The sequence below is a fragment of the Eupeodes corollae genome, chromosome 1 (assembly GCF_945859685.1).
Source record: "Eupeodes corollae chromosome 1, idEupCoro1.1, whole genome shotgun sequence".
NCBI classification, from domain to species: domain Eukaryota; kingdom Metazoa; phylum Arthropoda; class Insecta; order Diptera; family Syrphidae; genus Eupeodes; species Eupeodes corollae.
Window position 1 is genome coordinate 158,785,622 of NC_079147.1, and position 19,051 is coordinate 158,804,672.

At 34.7% G+C, this 19,051-nt stretch overlaps 5 protein-coding genes across 6 annotated transcripts in view; 2 read left to right on the plus strand and 3 right to left on the minus strand.

Moving 5' to 3' along the window:
* Positions 1 to 19,051, minus strand: part of LOC129953686 (nucleolar protein 16) — a 77,376-nt gene that overhangs the window by 14,364 nt on the left and 43,961 nt on the right. The window lies entirely within an intron of this gene.
* On the plus strand, positions 2,944 to 4,106 carry LOC129953682 (deoxyhypusine hydroxylase). The gene is made up of 2 exons (XM_056067011.1): positions 2,944 to 3,332; positions 3,391 to 4,106. The coding sequence occupies exons 1-2, from the start codon at positions 3,053 to 3,055 to the stop codon at positions 4,017 to 4,019; spliced, it is 909 nt and encodes a 302-aa protein (XP_055922986.1). The 5' UTR covers positions 2,944 to 3,052; the 3' UTR covers positions 4,020 to 4,106.
* On the minus strand, positions 9,340 to 10,247 carry LOC129953685 (methylosome subunit pICln). The gene is made up of 2 exons (XM_056067016.1): positions 9,952 to 10,247; positions 9,340 to 9,890 (listed from the first exon to the last, which is right to left on the minus strand). Exons 1-2 carry the CDS (start codon positions 10,068 to 10,070, stop codon positions 9,416 to 9,418), a joined length of 594 nt encoding a protein of 197 aa, XP_055922991.1. The 5' UTR covers positions 10,071 to 10,247; the 3' UTR covers positions 9,340 to 9,415.
* On the plus strand, positions 14,168 to 15,508 carry LOC129953680 (cleavage and polyadenylation specificity factor subunit 4). The gene is made up of 2 exons (XM_056067010.1): positions 14,168 to 14,429; positions 14,500 to 15,508. The coding sequence occupies exons 1-2, from the start codon at positions 14,327 to 14,329 to the stop codon at positions 15,363 to 15,365; spliced, it is 969 nt and encodes a 322-aa protein (XP_055922985.1). The 5' UTR covers positions 14,168 to 14,326; the 3' UTR covers positions 15,366 to 15,508.
* On the minus strand, positions 15,467 to 16,664 carry LOC129953683 (FAD synthase-like). 2 transcript variants are annotated; one of them, XM_056067012.1, is made up of 4 exons: positions 16,507 to 16,664; positions 16,302 to 16,429; positions 15,876 to 16,226; positions 15,467 to 15,814 (listed from the first exon to the last, which is right to left on the minus strand). In XM_056067012.1, the coding sequence occupies exons 1-4, from the start codon at positions 16,562 to 16,564 to the stop codon at positions 15,554 to 15,556; spliced, it is 798 nt and encodes a 265-aa protein (XP_055922987.1). In that variant the 5' UTR covers positions 16,565 to 16,664; the 3' UTR covers positions 15,467 to 15,553. The 2 variants fall into 2 exon arrangements, with proteins under 2 accessions (XP_055922987.1, XP_055922988.1); XM_056067013.1 differs by having other exon boundaries at positions 16,302 to 16,653.

Consider the following 19,051-nt stretch of genomic DNA (forward strand, 5'->3'; position numbering starts at 1 on the left):
CTCCACTTATCCTGATCACTAATCACGAGCTGATGTCAAACTTTCTTACGCCCCAAAGGATCTGATATGCCGCTCTATGGCCAATCTTTTTAATGAATACAAATAATGCAAGTAGTATCACGTAAACTGAGATATTTGAAGTTGGCCAACTCATGTTTGTATGTAGGTAGATTTATTTAACAGAAAAAGAATAACAATATTTTGGTTAAGAATGCGGTCATAACGGTCAGGTTCAGACAACATAAGGGCCTTCATTTGCAGTCAACTGCATTCTTTGAACGTACATTTTGACCAAGGCGACTAGTTAGTTTTTTGAATTTCAAATTCAGGACCTTACTTCACAAACCTATACTGCAAGTTCATAGTAAAAAACTACTAAAGTAAGTCACGATTTGGATTTTTTATTGTAAAGAAATATTACTTATGTATTTCTTTTCCAAATTTACAACGAAACCTTTTACGGAAAGCATTAAATGAAGTTTTGCAGAAAATAAATAAATAATAAAGTTCAGCTTTGTGTTCAATGAAAAAACATGATCAACTGTCATTTTGACAAAAGTAGACTTGACTTGTTAGTTAGGGAGATTTTTCTTGACTAACTTTCCAGTCAACTTTCCATTAAAGTTGCCTTAATTGGAAGGTAATTTTTTGGCAGCTGGCCAATCAGATACTAGAAACTTGTCCCTCATGTTACCTGCCCAACGTCTGTCGGATATGACATTACATAGAAATAAAATATAAAAAAAATAAAATGTAGAATTAATTAAATTATTTGCTTATTACAGTTTTGATATTTTGCAACATAAAATCTTGTAATTTTAGATGATTTAAAACACAAAGGCTATCAATTTTAAATTATCAAATATATCTGATAACTCAGCTATTACAATAGGTCAAGGTATGATTAGAAAAACTGAACACAATGAGTCAACCCCGGAATCCATATAATATATCGAAGATGTATGATTTCTTGTAAGCTAGCTCTATCTGCCATAAAATGGAACATATTTTCGAGTTCTCTTTTGTTGCATAGATTACAGTTTTTGCTGAAGATATACTATGTGAGGTAGAATATTAAGATTTAATAACTCGACCTCTGTTTTTAAAATGCTGCTCATCACCTCAGATGAGTAGTTACTATCAAAACAACTTTCTCTAGTAGGCCAATGATGGCTGAGGCTTTTGTATAACAGTCTAGAGGCTGATGATGATCTAGTGAAGGCTGGTTTTATATTTTGTCGTCCACTTAAGCTATGGTCATTGAAAATATGTCCTTCCAATCGAAAACGTTACTCTTAGATAACATTAGTGTGATGTCATACGATAAGAGGAAGCATTGGTTATCATTAATTTTAAAGCGATTGATCTATGAAGACTATTTTCATTTCATCCCCTTTATTAAATAATCTGAATGTGGTTTCAGGTTTTGCAGATAAATAGGACTGGAAGGTAACCAGATTCACATGTATGGCATCGCTTAAAGAAATATCATTGAACAGTTTCAAATTCTATAAGGGGACTGACTTTGACACTAGCATCAAAGACTTGGTAGAGACAAGATCAAGATCAATTTTTGGATTTGAGGTTTATTTTGTACCATGGTCATAATTATTAATTAGGGATATGTTTCGGGAGATATGATTTTGAAAGATACATGAACTTGTCAACCAGTTCCAGTTCCATTTTAAATAATTCTTCTTACCAATAAAAGAAGGAGGTACTAAAAAAAAATATATATTTTTATACATTTAGAGTATGCTATAAGTACTTATCAATTTCAAAATTATTTTTTTAAAAAAAGGTTCACTACAGTATTTGTATAAGGAATATTTTTAGCTATATGATAACATTTTTTTTTACAAAAATATTTAAAAATTATGTGCCGCCTTCGGAGGTGGCAAAGGGCTGGTTCAGGCGATATAAGAGACTTGAAAGTAAGGCGAGTTTCTAGCATCTGATTGGCCAGCTGCCAAAAAATTCCCGTCCAATTAAGGCAACTTTATTGGAAACTTGACGGGAAAGTAAGTAAAGAAAAATCTCCCTAACTATCAAGTCAAGTCAACTTATGTCAGAATGACAATCGATCATGTTTTTTTTAACTGAAAGTTGAACTTTATTCCTCTACGATTTATTTATTCTTCGCACTATTTTAATTAATATTTTGTGTAAAAGAGTTTCTTGTCAAATTTGAAAAGAAATAAGTAATATTTCTTTACAATACGAAAAGAAAATTGGGATGGACTTGTAGTTTGCCTGAGAACTGTTTTGTAGAAAATAATGTTTTGTTAGTTTTCGTACGGTCTACTGAATGTAGAAGTTAGTAGAAGTAAAGTTCTGAGTTTAAGGTTTATGACACTTAAAAATTTAACTACTTGACTTGGTCAAAAGGTATGTTCAAGGAATACAGTTGACTACAAATGAAGTCCCTTATGTTGTCTGAACTTGCCCAAACAAATGTTTCCCATCTGCTGCAATATGATTGCGGCCGAAAGTTTATCAAAGTTGAAGGTATTCCTTATACAAGGACCAATGGTTATTTAAAATTTTAAAAACTGACAAAAAATAAAGTTACCAACTGCTGATATGACTCCGGCGCAATGAGCGGAGAAGCTTTTGCTCTTCTCTTGGATGTTTGTGCCTCATAGATGACCACTTGTGAAGCGTCTCCGTCTGTTATCTCTTTGATCTGCACTTTCTCCTATATCATATAAAATTTCTTAATTTTGCTGTCAGAAATCCTAGAATTCTCTATCGCAAAATTGATTGCTTGTTGAAAATGAATACGGAATGGTTTTTATATTTTAATCTTTTACTCTGTCAATCTCTCTAAGAAAGTTCTCAGAAATCTTAGAAATATAAAGTGGCCAAAAGAATTTTTTTACTCAAACAAAACTAAAAAGTTTCAAAAATGCAAACAAACCTAAAAAATTTGAAATGCATAAACTGTCATCTGTCAAAATTAAATCCAAAATTCGAATCGAATCACATTTCACCATTTATTTTAAATCTGAAAAATTAAGAATACCTGGAAAAGTTCAAATTAACTTTCAGAATGACAAAAATATCCTTAGAACAAATTAATTCCATTGGAAAAGTTCTGAATAATAAGGATCGGCCCCTGAAAGAACGATTCCGGGCTTTGTTCACATTGAAAAACATAGGTGGAAAGGAATCTGTTGAAGAAATAAGTAGATGTTTTGAAGATGATTCAGCTTTGCTTAAACACGAATTGGCCTATTGTTTGGGACAGATGCAAGATACATCAGCTATTGGCGTTCTTACTAAAGTCCTCGAAGATATCAAGCAAGAACCAATGGTCCGACATGAAGCAGGTAAGTTTAACCAAATGAAAGACAACCAAAAACATCAATAGCGTACTTTATTTTGTAGGTGAAGCACTTGGAGCAATTGGTGTTCCTGAAGTTATACCAATTCTTGAAAAATACCTTAACGACCCATGTGTAGAAGTTGCCGAAACATGTAAAATTGCTCTAGACCGTGTGAATTGGCTAAAAGATGGTAACTCTGTAGATGACAACAATCCATACCGTTCTGTGGATCCTTCTCCGCCAACAAAGAATCAGCTCACTGTTGCTGACTTAAAGAAAACTTATCTTAATCCAGAGGAATCGTTGTTTGATAGATATCGTGCGATGTTCAGTTTAAGAAACTTACGAACTGAAGAAAGTGTATTAGCATTGACCGAAGGCTTAAAAGATCAGAGTGCTCTTTTTCGACATGAAGTTGCATTTGTTTTGGGTCAACTACAAGAACCATGCAGTATCCAATACTTAAAAGAAAATCTTGAGGATCCTAGTGAAAACGAAATGGTTCGCCATGAGTGTGCAGAAGCATTAGGAGCGATTGCAACAGAGGAGTGTATGAAAATCCTTAATAGCTATTTGAACGATGACAAGCGGGTGGTGAAAGAGAGTTGTATTATTGCCCTTGATATGTGTGAGTATGAGAACAGTCCAGAATTTCAATATGCCGATGGATTGGTTAATACTGAAAAGTAGTATACATCTTGTTTTATAATTTTTGTACAAACGATAAATAAATGAAAATTCATTGCTTCAAAACAAATAATTGTTTGACCTACTTCATGAATGTTGTCTTCTTTCGGTACTTCATTGAAGTAGACTTTGGTGGTAGAACACATTTGTTAACAATCCGGAAAGCGAGCTAAGTCAGTATTGGTCGATTTCAAAGAGATAACTTATATGTTTGATAAACGATGTAATTTTAAACTTTCTTAATCATTGTTCTTGATTGTATAATGAGTTTAACGCTATGATAAGATGGGTTGTGATGAGTTGGTAATGATGAATTGCGACATGGTGAGTTCGGTTGTGAGGGCTCGTAGTTAACTCATTGCTATTGCGATCTTTGTGTCCTACATACCATTCATTTAATAAAAATGGCTAAATGCATCCAATATTCTTTAACAAACTTTTGACTAGAAAAGAAACTTTTTTAAAAATTAGTGAATTAAATTAGTTGGTCTGGTTGAAAATTGAAACAGTTGATGATGGAAAAGGTTTTGAACAAAAATTGTTTTAAAAAATAACCAAAAGTATATTAATTTCAATTTTTAGTTAAAAATAAATCAACTAAAGAGGTCATGGAAACGCTGATTAATTATCAGCTCAAGAAATATCTCGAAATTCGAAAGCGTCTTAATGACCGACAATAAGACTTTCGTAGCAATAGGTCGACTGGTGATCTCATGGATCATCTCACCGAAAAGTGGAACAAATCTTTACATCGGTTTGGAGAAAGTAAGATTATTGCACTTAATATTTCAAAGGCATTTGATATGGTTTGGCATCAGGCTTTCTTATCGAAAATGCTTTTTTCGGTTTTTTGGATCCCACCTTCATTGTATTAGTAATTACCTTTCGAATGGTTCAATTCAAGTTGTATTGGATGGATTCAAGTCTGAAAACCACAACATAAATGTTGGGCTCTGTTCTATCTCCAACACTCTTTCTCATTTTTTTAATGATCTCCTGTCTGCAACTTCTAATCCAATACATTGTTTCGATGACGATGGTACTCTAAGTTTTTCATATTTGTTTTCAGAATCACATCCCTCTCTTCGCATGGGGAACTGCAATGAGAAAATATGATAAGATCATTAAATTCCGACCTAACAGAATTGTACAATGGGGAACAAAAAACTGCGTGGAATTTAATGCTCTGAAAACATTGTGCTGTCTTGTATCGTAAAAGCAAGATGTTCCCCCCTTGCCATTATCCATAGATGGCACTTGCATCAAGGAGACTGAACATATCGATATTCTCGGTATATGTATCACCAACATCCTTTAGTTTAACGAACACATACGCGATGTCGCTAAAAATGCCGCAAGATGTTTTGGTTTTCTAAGGCGATGCAATAAGTTTTTCTCCCCTTCGAAAGCCTCTTAGACAATATTGAACGTAGAGTATTTAGATTGATTGGTGATAATACCATCATAAAAACATTTACTTTGCGTGAACATCGTTGAAATGTTTCTTGTCTCACCCTCTTTTACCGTTATTTTAACAGTTTATGCTGCATTCCCCTTAAACAGTTCAACCGTAATACTCGTGCTTCGAGGAATGCTCATGAATATAACCTCGAGCCCAACCTCTGTATCTTATCACAATTTTCGTTTTATTTACTTTAATAACCTGAGTATCCTCCATTATTATCCAAAACTTTTTAAAGACGTCACGGCATTGACTCTATTAACTTTCGGCATGTTTGCTGGGGTATGGAATACCATTCTCTTTGAACCCCTTCCCACATTTGGTTTCCATTAGTGAAATATTGACCCCCTAACGAACTCTTATATCCGTATTTTGTTAAGATGATATTCAAACGGAATATACGACCTACACCGTACCAGTGAAAACAGCCAGTTTCGGTGTATAGCGGGGTGGTAGTCCCTACCTTTTTGGTCGCCTTAAATCCGATAAAAACAAACATACTTTTGTTTCATCACTCCACAAGATATTTCGCCATTTTTGTACGCCCTCTGGTTCGTTCCAATTAGCATGGTTTTGCTAGCCCTAAGGAATAGAACTTTCCCGGCGATTCTTTCTGGAATATTCAAGCTCTGAAGCCTTCTTCAGATCGAGCGTGCACTGACAGCATTATCAATTTGAGCACCTATAGTCCTTGACGAATAAAAAGAATAATATTTAGCTAGAAATAGTATGAGGCGGTGAGTGGTAGCTGATGTTTTTTCGGCCGGCGTCTATTTTCGCGTATTCCTCTGGGCTTAAGAGCATTTGTTATTACATTTTGAGATCTGCCTAGGACCTCCGCTATAAATTTGTAAGTCTTGCCCTCATCTCTAAGTCGAGGAACTAATTTTCTTTCCTCTGGCGAGCAGTTGACCTTACGACCCATATTCAAACAGTAATGAATAAAAAACAATTGTTTGAAGCTAATACAATGATTTTAAACAACCCACCTCAAGAGTTTATACCATAAAATAAAGAATATTATAAGAAGCTTGGATTTTATTTGGACCACACCTATTTTTATGTGCCAACTTCTAGAACGCACAGAATCCTATCCAACACAAATAACTTATCTGCTTAACATTACATTACTTAAATGAAAAAAGGTTAGCATCCTCATAGAGAGAATAACTGTTGATTATTTTAAAAAATGTTTGGTTGCATTGCTTGCATTCAAAACAACCGCTAATCAGCAACAAGTCAAGAGTGGATATCAAAAATTTTCAAAAAACTATTTTTTTGAACAGCTGCGTATATAAAAATAAACTCCACGTTTTGTGCCATTTATTGAAGCTAATTGTTGCCTTTAGATTTTACGAAAAGAACTCTATAAAATTATCGACATAAACCCGCGGGTTTCCGTCGCCAACTTACAAAGTGTATAACAACATTGTCTTATTTGTTTAGGTATATGCTTATTAGAGTGCTGGAATTATTAAATCAAGAATTTTAATGTTTTCAGTGAGATTAAAGCCCTAATTTAAAATTTTTAGAAAAATGGTTACATTGACATGCCTTAGCAGTGTTTAAATTGCTTAAAGACCAGTGACTTATAAATTAAATTAAGTGGAGCAACAGTCCGTAGAGAACCAGGGCCTAGTGACTTACAACTCTCAACCATTCCTGTGTGTGAGTAATTGCAGGGATGGAGGGGACCTACAATTTATATGATGAATCCGAAAGGCTAGTTTAAGAAAGCACTTTTTCAAGATGCAGTACCCGTGAATAAAACTTTAGGTGGCACAGGCAGGGATCGAACCCAAGACCTCTCGCGTGACATTCCAACGCACTAACCATCATGCCACGGGTACAACGACTAACCAGACTTGCAAAGTTTTAATTTCTTTTAGTTTGAAAAAGTCGGAGTTAACGCAAGTTACTTAACAGTTTTAAAAATTCAACCATTCGATCCATCTTAACGGAATTGAACTTTAGAAAAAACCGTTACTTGGCGAACAACGGAAAGTTATGCTCTTAGGTTTTCAAAACTCCAATAAAGTTGAAAAAGAATTCTATCAAGTTGTATTTCTCAGGCGAATAACAGTAAAATTTTGATAGCCCTGATGGGTCCAACTTTTACTTTAATGATTGAGAAAATGTTAAAAGTTTCATCATAGCTGTAAGGAAGGTATTTTTAATGGAGAGCTGTCAGTTATTATGGAACATTTGAGCTTGAGCTCATTAAATCAGTTGATTACAGCAGTTATTGAAGGAAGTGCAAGTTTTGCTTCTCTGTCCAAACATTTATTATGTGCACTGAGTGAATAGGCGTATTATCATATTGGAAGGCTAAGTCTATGGGTCAAAAAATGTTAGAATGTGTAGGAACATTCCCTTATACCCAACTGCAGTAATTTTGATGTGACGGCATTAACCTTAACTGTTCCATAATAACTGAAAGCTTTTAATATAACACCTTCACAGTTGTGATTTTTATTTTCTCAATTCGTGTAGATAAAATGTTGACCAATCAGGGTCACAGAAATAAAATAGTTTTTCAATATTATTTGATTTTTTTGTGATAAGTTGGGGGGATGAGCAAGCCAGAAGGTGGAAAGAACACTTTCCCTCAGTTTTAAACCGAGTGTTTGCAAACAACGTGCAGCCTATACCTTTTGAAGCGCGTACCTCGTGAAGACGTAAGTGGCAATGGATTGGACATACGCTTCGAAAAGGTAACGACTGGATTACAGGCCAAGCAATACACTGGAATCCGCTCACACAGGAAGGAAAAAGAGCTGGACGACCGAGAAGCACATGGCGTAGGACAGTCTAGGCGGAATCAGCGTCACTAGGCAAGAGTTGGAGGGAGCTGAAACATATCTCCGGGAACCGTATACGTTGGCGCGTAGGCTTAGTAGAGCACCTATGCTCTTAAGGGGTTCCCAACGGACTTGAAAAACTCAAATAGCATAACTTTCCCTTGTTCGTCAAGTAGCGGTTTATTCTTAAGTTAAATTTTTTTTAAATGGCTCGACTTTTAATAACTTTTAAAGCTATTGAGACAAGCTTAGACGCCAATTTTTTGTTTTATGTTTGCTCCAGAATCACAAGAATCAGATACACACCTTAAAATTTCTCGTCTATATTATTATATATATTATGTTTTATCTAGACGAATATTTATTTATTAAGTTAGAACAGAAGCAGGAAGGAAAACATCCGGTTAGGGGTTGGTGTCTAATCACGTTGATTTTAGCTTTTGAAACACTTCTAAGGCATGTAGTTCTATCCAATGGTCTTACAATTTTAGATCATAAACTGAATTTCACTTAAAGCAATTCAATTTTTAATTTAAACTATATAGTGCTTGAAAACGCTCATAAAAAATAATTACATTGTCGTTGTACCTATTCACTTTACTCAACACAATACTTCTTCTTTACCTATGAAATATTTTACAAGTTGGCGGAAACAATACTCGCAGTTTCATTTGGATAATTTTTTTGAAATGTATATCTTAACATCTTAAGTGAGTACCTAGTTAGCATCGACGGATGTCGCACAAAGCCTCAATATTTGGAAAAAATGTAAGAAGCATTTTTAAAAATGTTTGTACGAATTCAGTTTTATGTACATACATAATTAAGTTACACATTTTAAGGCCCTTATTACGAAAAGCGAATCGAACGTTCGTCCAATATGGAGCAAAATTAAGATGGGTGAATTTAAACGTTCTAAGAGCACCGGTCTAGCAATAAGCTATGGAGTTCTAAGAACTATGTTTTAACCTAAACTACTTTAACCATTTATATTTAATGCATCTGACTTTTCATTACTTTCCCTTAAGAATTTAACTAAGTGCAGGAGGCTTAAAAACAATTAGAAAAAATCTTAATTTATTACTTTTTTTTCTTTCAAATAGGAATTCAATTCAATGTGATTTAATTTTCTTTGTTTACTCTTCTGCATCGGCAAACCTTTCATCATTTATATTCAAATCCTGCATATTGCCACCCACATTATCATCGTTTTCATCATCATCGTCTTGGCGGTCCTGACCAACAGATTCAAAATCCATATAATCACTCTCGGAACCCGAAATGCTTTCAGCCGAATCTGGGTGCAAAGCTTGACAATCGGTCATGGCTTGATATATCGAATCAACAGTATTTGGATCGCTTGGAATAAGCCACATTTCAGTCATTTCTTCGCTATTTGATTCTTCATCTTCATCATCATCACTTTCCCCTCCATTAAGTTCATTACCATTTGGTATGAGGACATCACCATAAACACCTTCCCATACTAATTTATGATCCAACATAAAATAAATGCATTTAACTGGATTTGGTGCGACTCCATGAACACTTATTTGTTTCCAGAGTATGGATAGACCTTCGGGGCCATCTGTGGGCATCCATTCTAAGGAACTATATACAACTTGTTATTTTTATTTTAATATATTCGCCATAATTAGATGCGCGTATTTACTCTTGGTTACAATAAAGAGTTCCTGTTCCAATGATCCGGTCGCCAATCTTCAATTGAGTGTTGGTGGAGCTGTAAACTAGACCGGCATCTGGGAGGTTAATTGCTCTAATAATAACCATGTTCGACTGTGTAAGATGAACTAACTTAAAGAGAGTGAATGGATGGAAGTTAACTTAAGATAAAATTAATTAAGAAATTAGCGGTATATTTGTTTAAATTAAAAATCAAGTACAAAATTATGATTTTGGATGGATTAGCGCCTTTAATAGAAAACTAAACGTATGTGAAGTGATACAAAAAGTGACAGAAGAATAGTTTAATTAGGTTCAGTTCACACTCAGTCACAAATCAAGAATTTTTCCCGCGTTCGTGTCTTGTATATGAGAGACATAAAGGAAATATAATATATTTCCTCTATGATGAGAGACTCGCATGAGTATATAATGAATTACATAATTTTTCTAGTAATTTTGAAGTTTAAGAAATACAATCTATTGATTGAGCAGCAAGTAGAATTGGTTGAATTTTAAAAAATTAACAGTCTACTAATCGGATTCTGTCATCATTGTGATTAATACAATTTCTCTAATCAACCAAAACTAGTTGATTTTTAATCCATAATAACATTGGTTTATTTGGTCCTACCAATGACAGGATACGGACTTTGAATGGGGGGGGGGGGGTAATCATTGTCAAACACTAAACATAAGGAAGAGCTTTGAGCAGCGCTTAAAAATGTTCTTTATTGTTTTCTGGATTCACCCAAAACCAATAACTACTGACACTAAAAGTAAATCAACAAAAAAGTAGACTGATTAACCGTTTCTAATGTGAAATGTGACATTTGAAGTTGCTCATGGCAAGACATAATATGCCCAGTCAAAAAAAAAATAATGGATTGATTGCGGAAGAGAAGCTGGATTGGGTTTTACTCTTGTGGAGCATCAGGGTAAAGGAAAAAGACAAAATTTAAATTACATATGTGTGTACCTTAACCTTACGTTATCATATTTCAAGACAGCTTTATTAATTATATTAATAATAAATTTTGTTCTTGTTGGCAATAATGAGAATAAAGCTACGCAAATCTAGATTCAAAAACCCAGAAATTAAGAAAAGTTGCCAGAAAAATGTGATCTTTTTTCGTAGGAAAATAAAACAGAATCTGTTATGAAGAATTTTCGAGCTTTTTTGGACGTATTTTATTCAGACTCAATTTTCGGGACTTTTTATTACTATCGTTATAATATAAGAGACAAATTCTAAAAAGTACTGTTTTGAATGCAATTTTGAACATATATTGTACTTAAAGGAGTCAACAAAACTTAAAAATTGTAGAGGAAAAAATGTTTGTTTTTTGAATTTAAGAAAAAAGGTGCATTTAAGTACATAATTTCTCTAAAAATTTAATAAAAAGAAATTAATCTAAATAATCAAGTTAAGAAGAAACGTAAGTGTGGCAATATACATAAGTTGCAGAATCTCTTTTCACTTCAGTTTTGGAGAGATTCAATGCTTATATGTTGAGTTAACAGAAATGAAACTTACATAATGTTTTTCAAATAGCCATTAGTTTTAACGAAAGTCTCACTTTTGCTGTTTTTGGGACAATTATAGTCTTGAAATTCGTGTTTAAATGTTAGGTCTAGAGCATCCAAAGCAAATTCATTTCAAAAAGTAGATTTCTTTAATATTTTAAGATCTTAAAACTTTTGTATTTAATAGAAAATTAATTTTGGAAGAAAAAAACACATTAAGAAAGCTTATGTACTATTTATGTGCGTTTTTAGTTGTTTTTGACAGCAAACCACTCTTTAATGAATATCGTTAAAATACTAACTAATCTTTACTTATTCAACTTTACTATATAAGCTTCATTACTCACAAATTAATGAATTTGAGTGATTGGAGCAGAACTGGATTTTAGATTCATATTATGTTCTTGGTCCAGTCCTCAGTTAAAAGTAGGATTTTAGAGACAAAGTCCAAAGCAGTAAAACAAAAATAATTAATTAAAAATATGAACTCAAGTTAATTTCTACGAAAACTTAAAAAATATCTCTTGGGAGGGGTCTCATTATAACTACGCCCCCTCCACTGGATCTGACATCGGGTCCTTCATCCACATCAAGAAAACTTTCTTTTAATTATTTTCATAAAACTGTTTAACAACGTAGAAACATAAATTTTTATTATTTGCTTTCTTCAGGCTCTCTTCACTGTATGGTCACAAGAAAAAAGGCAGACAGACCCCCTGATTTGTTAATTGGTACAAAATTGATGAATTATTCGCTTTCTTCAGGCTCTCTTAACTGTCACTTTTAACTGCCCACCCACCGTATTTCGAAAGCATACCTTTTAAACTGATTTTAAGTACTTCTACTGTCTTAAACATAATCTTCAAATTTTTAAGCAGATTTATATTAAACTATAAGTTATTTAGTATGTGCCCGATTACACGAGATGTTTTTTCGGTTGTTTCCTCTTTCGTCTTTTTGACAGATCGGGTGAGGGGCATAGAAACGTAGGGGGAAAGAAGTCGTGAAAAGGGTCCTGAAAATGTATGGACTTTTTGTAAATTTAATTATTTATTTAAACGATTTAAGAAATGTGGACAAAAACTCAAACGGAAGTATTATTAACGCTGTTTCAAAGTTGGCCCAATTTGTATAACAAGCTGAACAAAAATTAATAAAAAATCAATAAAAATTATTCCATAAATTTGTTTTATTTTTCACTAAATTATTGCCACAGAAATCCAATTACAATTTGTAGGTACCTTCTGATTATTACTGCCCGGACAACGAAACAAAATTAAATTCTTCCAGCACAGTTTTTTCAGAAACGTCAAAAAGAGGAATAACGAAAGGAACGAAAAAAGGAAAGGTGTAATCACGAGGGTAGGTACCTGTCAAAAAGACGAAAGACGAAAACGAACGAAAAAACATCCCGTGTGATCAGGGTCTATGTTATTTCACTCAGGCGTTTTTAGAAAGACGCAAATAAGTGCGAAAGAGAAAATAGGTGAAATAGAAATACTGTAAAAAGTTCTGGGTTAAGGATTGTCTTGGATGGTTTTTGACGTTTCTTTTTCTTGCCTTTCTTTGTTTCTTGGTGCTTTATTATTCTTTCTAGTGTTTCCGAGTAAACAAGAAATATGCCACCGGACAATTTCAAGTGGAAAAAATACATTATAACCGAATTAAATGAAGGAATTTTTCATCCGTTGAAACAAAGTGATAGCAAACTTTTCTGTCTCTCAAAATTGTATTTTTTTTTAATGTCGTTTTCAATGAACGACAAAAGCAGGTTAAAAGTTTCTTCATTTATTCTTATATAATTTAAAAACGATGGTTTATCATTTGATTTTAGTTCATTTCTCAAGAAAATGAAGGATTCGCTCCAGATTTCAATCCGATTTCCTTTTTCTTCTGCTTTGGAATTTTTAATGCATTTTCACAAAGGTCTAACACATCTATTTTCTATATACTATCTATCTATACTCTATCTACATTTCGGAATTATGAAACGTATTCATGATGTCAAATGTGCAGTTTTCTTTAATTATTTTCACACTTTGACTTTGTGGATGAGAACAAAAAATGGAAGAGAAGTGTCAAAAACACGCAACCGAAAAACATCCTAGTGTAATAATTCGAGATTGAAGGATGGGTGTTCAAAAGAAAATATGCGAAACACGCAGCATACTAAAAGTCTGAGTGTAATAACACACTTAGATTTTAGATTGATTAAAGTAAGCTATATGCGAACTGGAATGCTTATAATTCAAAGATGATTCATGAAACGAGCCCCAGACTGAATAGCAGAATAGCGTTTTAAGATTCCCCCTTAATGAATTGAACCACAAAACATTGGACCAAAAGATCACATGCAATATGGAGAAATGTCATTTATTAATCAAGCATTAGTGCAAGAGCCAGCTTTGTGTTCGCCGCATTCGATATTTTGGTTCTAGTTCATTTTTGAGATATCAAAAAAATGAAGTTAATCTTAGATCAAGATCTACCACACAAAGCGATTATTTTGAATATGGTAACAAAATAACACCATTTTCCTAGTGCACAACAGGCATAAGAGCGATGATAATGTGGTTCCAACCTAAATCAAAAAGTAATATCTTTCCCGCTAGAGCGCGCTGTGGCCACCTATTCTGACATTTCCTTTCGAGTTGAATTTCTGTTCCGTTTTAAATTTTTATTTCTCACTTTCTTCACCTTCCCCAGTGTATATGTTTTTTTGTAAGGTGTTTTAGCTGGTTAGACCGGGCAGGCATTTTTCAATGCATTTTCCATAATAAATAGAAAATAAACAATTTATTTAAAAGAATCGCCTTCACTTAACACAACACAACACCATGGATATTATCATAGCGAATGTAACTCACATCGAGTTCAAAATAGAAAAAGATCTAAATGGACAATTCGGTGCGCTTCCACTACCCTTCCCTGGAATGGACAGTATGTATTTTATTTGTTAATTTTCTTACAATGTTCATTGTGCATTAATTAAAAAATATTACTATTCTAGAATCAACGGCGGCGGTTTGTCAATTCTTTAACTGTGCCGATGGCTCCATGTGCGACAAAGGTGCTGCTTGTCCCTTCCGACATGTACGCGGGGACAGGACGGTCGTTTGCAAACATTGGCTACGTGGATTGTGCAAAAAGGGTGATCAGTGTGAGTTTTTGCACGAATACGATATGACAAAAATGCCTGAATGCTACTTCTACTCTCGATTCAATGCGTGCCACAACAAAGAATGTCCCTTCCTGCACATTGACCCGGAAAGCAAGCTTAAGGACTGTCCGTGGTACGACAGAGGATTCTGTCGACACGGTCCCCATTGTCGCCACAGGCATGTGCGACGCGTGCTGTGCATGAACTACTTGGCCGGTTTCTGTCCCGATGGCTCTGCTTGTAAATACATGCATCCGAGATTTGAACTTCCAGCGCCTCCTGAAATCCCCAAAGATCAAATGGTTAAGCGCTTACCTACTTGTCACTATTGCGGCGAATTGGGTCACAAGGCGTCTGGTTGTCCGAAGATGCCTCCGGAACAGAGAGAAATGACAATACGGCAGGAGGAACAACGTTTCCGTTCACTCTCATACTACAAACAACAAGTGCAAAACCATCACCACTATCACCATCAACCGCATCATCAGCAACAACAACAGAACAATCCGAATAATGTAAGCACAACGGTGCCAGAGGAAAATGCCGCCGAAGGTGCCATCAAACAAGAATCCCCACAGAAACCCATACCCAGGCCCCTGGAAGAGATAACTTGCTATAAATGTGGTCACAAGGGTCATTATGCCAACAAATGCCCCAAGGGTCATCTCGCTTTCTTGTCGAACCAACATAGTCACAAGAAAAAAGACAGCACCTAACATAGGGCTCATCATACTTAGTAAAAAGATTCCCATCAAAGGATCTTGGCTTATAGGAACATGTATCGTTAAAAAAGAGGAGAAAAATCAACAACATGGTGTATACCCAGTTATGTTAGTTTTTATTTCGAGTAATAATTAAACAGGAATAAAAAAAGGCCTTAGTTTTTCTGATAGCCTGTTCTGTGTCAACAACGGCCATCTCTCTCCAATGCATCATCCAACAGTTCGTAAGCTGGTCGGTAAGTAACTTCACCTGTAGCAGGATCTTCCCTCCGAAGTTGTTTGTTTCGCTTAGTGTTGGTCGTTTCGCCCAGTGACGTGTATCCCATGTCGTAGAGCGAGCAATAGGGAACTTTTTTCTCCAGAAGATATGTCCATATGTCCTGACAAGTCCAGTCCAGGATCGGATTCACTCGCAGCAGGGGAGGCCAGCCTGAATCTGTTTGCTGTTGACATATATATTTTTTAATAAGGGAACTGTTATGTTATTCAAATTTTTAGGTTTACCTGCATGGGTTTCATGTCATGTCCGTAAGGATCTGTTCGACGAATTCCCATAAGGACTGCTTTCAGTTTGGGCCTCTCAGCACACATCACCTCAAGCACTGGCTTAATACTCCCTTGCTGTTCTATCATATCCACCCGATAATTTTGCTTACATTGTGCTACAAAGTCTTCGACTTCTTGAAACGGATTCTCCGGGCGAATATACAGAACATTTATCACACAATTTTGTAGATTCTCTTTTTGTTTTAAGTACTGGCTAAGTAGATGTAGAACGACGGTACAATCCTTGCCGCCATTAAACGATACGAATACTTCGTCTGGGGAGTAGTTTTGAAAGAGTTGGTTGAAAAGCTATCAAGCGAGAGAATACTTATTATGTCACCAAAGATAAGATCTTTGTCAAGTCACTAAATCAACAATGCTTACCTCAAATGCTTGAACAGTTTTTGCATTTAGGGAACAACCATTACTGCTGTTTCTCGAACCATTGGAATTGGTGCCATCTGCGTTCATCATTTGCAATATAATGGGTTGCATTCTGTTTTTAATAAACTCTGTTTTGGATAGGGATATGGAATTTTGAATAGGTTCAACATAAAAATTAATATGGGACAAGATTTTAATTTGTTACTTTTGGTGAAGCTTCCAAGTTTAATAAAACGCACACGATACAAACGGAAAGGGAGCATAAAGTGGCATAAAATTGTTAAATAGAGATGAAAGAATTAAAAATGAAAATGTTGATGACGATAGTTAAAAATAGTTCTGCGGGAATAAATCAGCTGGTTGTATTTTCTAATTATCGTAACGTAAAGTTAAGAAATTTGACAGTGGATAAATAGTCAGAGTGACATTGAATGCACTATAAATGGATGAGTTCAGTGAATATCGGTTGCTACAGAATGAATAAAATTACCTTTATACCTCTTTTTAGCCTTTTCACAGCAAACCCGAAAATCGTTCACACTGAACGTTTACACTTTTTAATTTGACATTTAAATTTGTTTAACACCTTCTGTCAAATTTTGTTTTGATGAAAAAATTTGTGAGTAGATAGTTTTGTTCTTCTCAAATTATTTGTGTAAATAAAATAAATTCTAATTTAAATTGATTTTAACGTAACACTAGCTCGTCAAGAAAAAGAGTTTCAACTCCAGTTCTGGGGACGGGACAAGAACTTCAAACCCGCAACTATCCTCTTAGTTCACTTCAACTGGTCCAAACAATTCACTAAGGAGAAGCTAATTGTGTAGAAAATATATCTTAGAATCAAAAACAAACAAAATTGTTACAATAAAAATTCATTTTATTTAAAACATTTTCTTCTTCTTTCACCACAAATTCAATATAAAATACTGAGATTATGACTATTGCTTCTATTGGCCAAATGTGCCTTCAGAATAGCCATATTTTGTGGCCGTCCGAGCAACTTATAGGCGAGGTTGAGATGTTGTGGATTTATTCACTGGAACAACGATTCCCACATTGTGAAAGGTTTTGACGCAAATTTTCCTAGCCCGCTGCGATTAAGCCTCAACCTGAAATTATCTTTCATACTTATTCTCCTCCACAAATGAACTTATCGCGTAACGGAGTTACTGGAAAGTATTTCTCCAGGTATTAAGCGAAAGCGTCGAACATATTTGTGGCGACGAGTTTTAAAACGCCGGGTGTTTGGACTTGGTGTGAAAAGCTTATTAATATTGTTGCGGTAAAATTTACCACAACAAGTTTCACTAGCCTATCTCAAATCCTTTTTCCTTTTTTAACCTTCCTTCAGTCGTTGCGGCTCCAAAATATTTTAAGAGTTGAGTAGAATCCTGCTTTCCATCAGTCAGTGACCTGCTCTTATTGTATTTTGGAAAAGCAAACAAAATAGGTTTCAATTGTAATGCGGTTGTGTGACAGAGGGTCCACATATTCACTTTAGAAATTTGTGACGGGCGGTCACAAAATACACAATTGTGTGACGGATGAGTCACGGTTACGGCCTATTGAGTGTGTGACAGGTAGTTCACACAAGGAAAAAAACGAAAGTGTGCATCCTTTGTATAATTGGCACACCAACCTAAAATTAGTATGGCTTAATGCCCAACGTAAAGTGTCGGAATACTAAGTAAGGTCACCTTGCGATGTGTTTTTCCCTTTCCCTAAAATTGTCTGCACAAAAGTCTAAGGGTTTATAGTCTAAATTTCAAAATATCGGATTCTGCCTCTTAATCTTGGTTGAAAACGCTTTCCTCAAGTTATTAAAGTTATTATTGGGCTGGGGAATTTTATTAATTGTTGTAAAATTAACAAACCCGAATTATATTTATGATACTTCTTTATTATTTATGTTGGCGGTAAAATGATCCGCAAATTAAACAAAACAAAACATAAAAAACAAAACGAAATTATTTAAAATAACAATGGGTAGGTAGCTGGCGCCCACAAGTGGATACCTACTTATTGAAAACAATCAACAAATGTCAAAAAGGTTGGTTTGTTGATTTTACCACCGACAGCAAAAACAGTGCTGTCACCCAGTAGCTCAGTTTGGGGGTGCGTTTGGAAAAGGTAGATTTTATTAATCGAACTCGATTAATAAAATCGAAATTAATTATTAAATTAATAAAAGGCACTACACAGGCACTAATTTAGTTGTATCCCACACCAAAACTAACACGATTCTTTCTTTTTTTTTCTTTTCTCAAAAATTTTTCACTACTTTCTTTTTAGAGAGGTCAAAAAAAGGAAGTAGTGAAAAATTTTTGAGAAAAGAAAGAATCGTGTTAGTTTTGGTGTGGGATACAACTAAATTAAAATTATTGATAAAGAAACCAAACAAAATTTGTGAGGAAGGCGTTTTGAATAAGGAAGAGGCAGGATCGATTTTGTCAAATACAGAAAGCTAAGTATTTTTTTTGTTGAGTGAGTTTTGTGTTTTTCTACCTTTACTTGTAATTTGTGGTTGGCTATACAGAGCCAACATTTAACCCGATAGACTTTCGATTGATTTCTTTGTCTCCCGAGATTGCGGGACCCGCGACCTTTGTTCTTTTGTTCTTCGGGAACTTTCCCAAGGTGATCTTCCTCTGTGTCCTTAGTACACAACCAATTGTTCTCTTCTTCTTTTGTTCTTTCATTTTAAATTGTACAAATTTTTTTTGAAAAAATTCTGGGTTTTATCCCTA

Excerpts from the sequence above, each read along its gene's own strand:
- LOC129953682 (XM_056067011.1), top strand. The coding sequence starts at position 3,053 with ATGACAAAAATATCCTTAGAACAAATTAATTCCATTGGAAAAGTTCTG. Across the intron at positions 3,333-3,390 it reads AATGGTCCGACATGAAGCAG|GTGAAGCACTTGGAGCAATT; the intron begins GTAAGTTTAACC and ends TTTATTTTGTAG.
- LOC129953683 (XM_056067012.1), bottom strand. The coding sequence starts at position 16,564 with ATGCTCCCTTTCCGTTTGTATCGTGTGCGTTTTATTAAACTTGGAAGC. Across the intron at positions 16,430-16,506 it reads ACTTGGAAGCTTCACCAAAA|AGTTTATTAAAAACAGAATG; the intron begins GTAACAAATTAA and ends TATCCAAAACAG. Across the intron at positions 15,815-15,875 it reads ATGACATGAAACCCATGCAG|CAAACAGATTCAGGCTGGCC; the intron begins GTAAACCTAAAA and ends ATATGTCAACAG.
- LOC129953680 (XM_056067010.1), top strand. The coding sequence starts at position 14,327 with ATGGATATTATCATAGCGAATGTAACTCACATCGAGTTCAAAATAGAA. Across the intron at positions 14,430-14,499 it reads ACCCTTCCCTGGAATGGACA|AATCAACGGCGGCGGTTTGT; the intron begins GTATGTATTTTA and ends TTACTATTCTAG.
- LOC129953685 (XM_056067016.1), bottom strand. The coding sequence starts at position 10,070 with ATGGTTATTATTAGAGCAATTAACCTCCCAGATGCCGGTCTAGTTTAC. Across the intron at positions 9,891-9,951 it reads ACTCTTTATTGTAACCAAGA|TTCCTTAGAATGGATGCCCA; the intron begins GTAAATACGCGC and ends AGTTGTATATAG.